The sequence below is a fragment of the Natator depressus genome, chromosome 2 (genome assembly GCF_965152275.1).
Source record: "Natator depressus isolate rNatDep1 chromosome 2, rNatDep2.hap1, whole genome shotgun sequence".
In the NCBI taxonomy this organism is placed as follows: Eukaryota; Metazoa; Chordata; order Testudines; family Cheloniidae; genus Natator; species Natator depressus.
Window position 1 is genome coordinate 263800688 of NC_134235.1, and position 2068 is coordinate 263802755.

Below are 2068 nucleotides of genomic sequence, written 5' to 3' on the forward strand. Positions count from 1 at the left end.
AGATCCCTTCCCAGAAATCTCCCGTCCCTCCTGCCAGACGTTCTCTAGCACCTCTGGGGTTACGTCCAACCCAGCAAATGGCGTTAACACTACAGCGTTGGCATCCTTCAGGGCAAGACTCGAGCCTTTGTTTGCATTTGAATTGGAGCTGCGTTGTGCAGGGAATGTGCAGGTGTGTTTTCCTTAGGGATGCATGGTTGGTTCGTCAGCGCAGGCCTTCAGCCTGGGAGCTCCTTGTGCCAGGGAGCCTGTTATTTCATCAGCACCACGGCATGTCCAAATCCTAAATTACAGCATTGCTCCTCCTCTGCTCCTGCTCAGGGGACGTAGCATTTCTGTAACTCCCTCCTTATGTACATTGCGTTAAGGCTTCCAGAGGCATTTGGCTTGGGGCACAGACAGCAGAAGCGGGTGCATCTGGAGGAAGGGGTTGAACGACTCCCCGTCTCCGTAGCAGGACAAGAGTCTCTCCTCCGTGTGGACGGCCTGGTGCACCGTCAGCTCCTTCTTGTGGCTGAAGATCTTCCCGCACTCGGTGCAGGGGTAGACCCGCTCCACCGTGTGGGTGAGGTGGTGGGTCCGCAGGTTGCCCTTGTACTTGAAGCTCTTCCACACTCCACGCAGGTGAAGGGCCGCTCCCCTGTGTGGATCCGCTTGTGCTTCATCAGCGTGGTCTTCAGGTTGAAGGTCTTGCCGCACTCAGCGCAGACGAAGGGGCGCTCCCCGGTGTGGATGCGCTGGTGGGTGATCAGGGTGCCCTTGCGGTTGAAGCTCTTGCCGCACTCGGTGCAGGTGAAGGGCTTCTCCCCGGTGTGGATGCGCTGGTGCTTGATCAGCTCCCCGTTGTGGCTGAAGCACTTGCCGCAGTCGGCGCAGGCGAAGGGCCGCTCCCCGGTGTGGATGCGCTGGTGCCGGGTCAGATCCCCGTTGCGGCTGAAGCTCTTGCCGCACTCGGAGCAGCCAAAGGGCCGGTCCCCGATGTGGATCTTCTGGTGCAGGATGAAGGTCTTCTTGGCGCAGAAGCCCTTGCCGCACTCGGCGCAGACGAAGGGGCGCTCCCCGCGGTGGATCTTCTGGTGGGTGATGAAGTTGGCCTTGCGGTTGAAGCACTTGCCGCACTCGGTGCAGGAGAAGGGCTTCTCGCCAGTGTGGATGCGCTGGTGCAGGATGAAGGTCTGCTTGGAGCAGAAGCTCTTCCCACACACGTTGCATTCGAAGGGCTTCTCGCCCGTGTGGATGCGCTGGTGCCGCATCAAGTCGCCCTTCTGGCTGAAGCTCTTGCCGCACTCGGTGCAGGTGAAGGGCTTCTCGCCCGTGTGCACCCGCAGGTGAGTGATGAGGTTTCCCCGGTGCTGGAAGCTCTTCCCGCACTCGGTGCACGTGAACGGCCGCTCGGCAGCGTGGGCTCGCGGGCGTTTCACCGGCTCGGTGCTGGCGGCCACAGCCCCCCTGCGGTCAGAGGCCGAAAGGGATTTCTGGCTGGGGTTGCTTGTTGGGGCCGTTGGCACCTTTCCCTTGGGCTCAGGGGTTGTCTGCAGCCCCTCCAGAGTCACCGTGCGTCTCTGGAGCGCCGTGATGTTTCCCTGGGCGTGTTGCACTTTCCAGTGATTAATGCTGGGTTCTGTCCTGAGCAGGCCCGCCGAAGCAGCCTCTAAGCCTCTCATCAGCAAAGCCCTGTTCGATTTCACATCCTCTGGCTCTTTCCCAGCCTTTTCAAACATGGTAACAATTTATTGGTCGCTGTCCCCACCCATTCTGGAATCCTTAGGTAGCAGAGAGACAGGGGTTAAGATGGATTCAGACTGGCCAAAGCTCTCCTGAGCCATGCTGCTGTCGAAGCCATCTTGGCTCTTTCCCTGTCTCTGCCCCTGTGTCCCTAGTCCCACGTATGCATGTGTCTCCCCAAAGGTCAGCTATGAACCCATCTCCCCTTTGTTCTCCATCTGGGGCTGTCAAGGTTCCTTCATAGAATCATAGAATATCAGGGTTGGAAGGGACTTCAGGAGATCATCTAGTCCAACCCCCTGCCCAAAGCAGGACCAATCCCCAAGACCTTCCCCACTCTGAG

General features: G+C 59.1%; 1 protein-coding gene across 1 annotated transcript; it reads right to left on the reverse strand.

Moving 5' to 3' along the window:
* Positions 1-363: 363 nt before the first annotated feature.
* LOC141981969 (uncharacterized) lies at positions 364-1721 on the reverse strand. Its single transcript, XM_074943584.1, is given in 2 exon segments — positions 364-605; positions 608-1721. Coding segments are annotated over 2 exon segments (1356 nt in total).
* Positions 1722-2068: the final 347 nt, after the last annotated feature.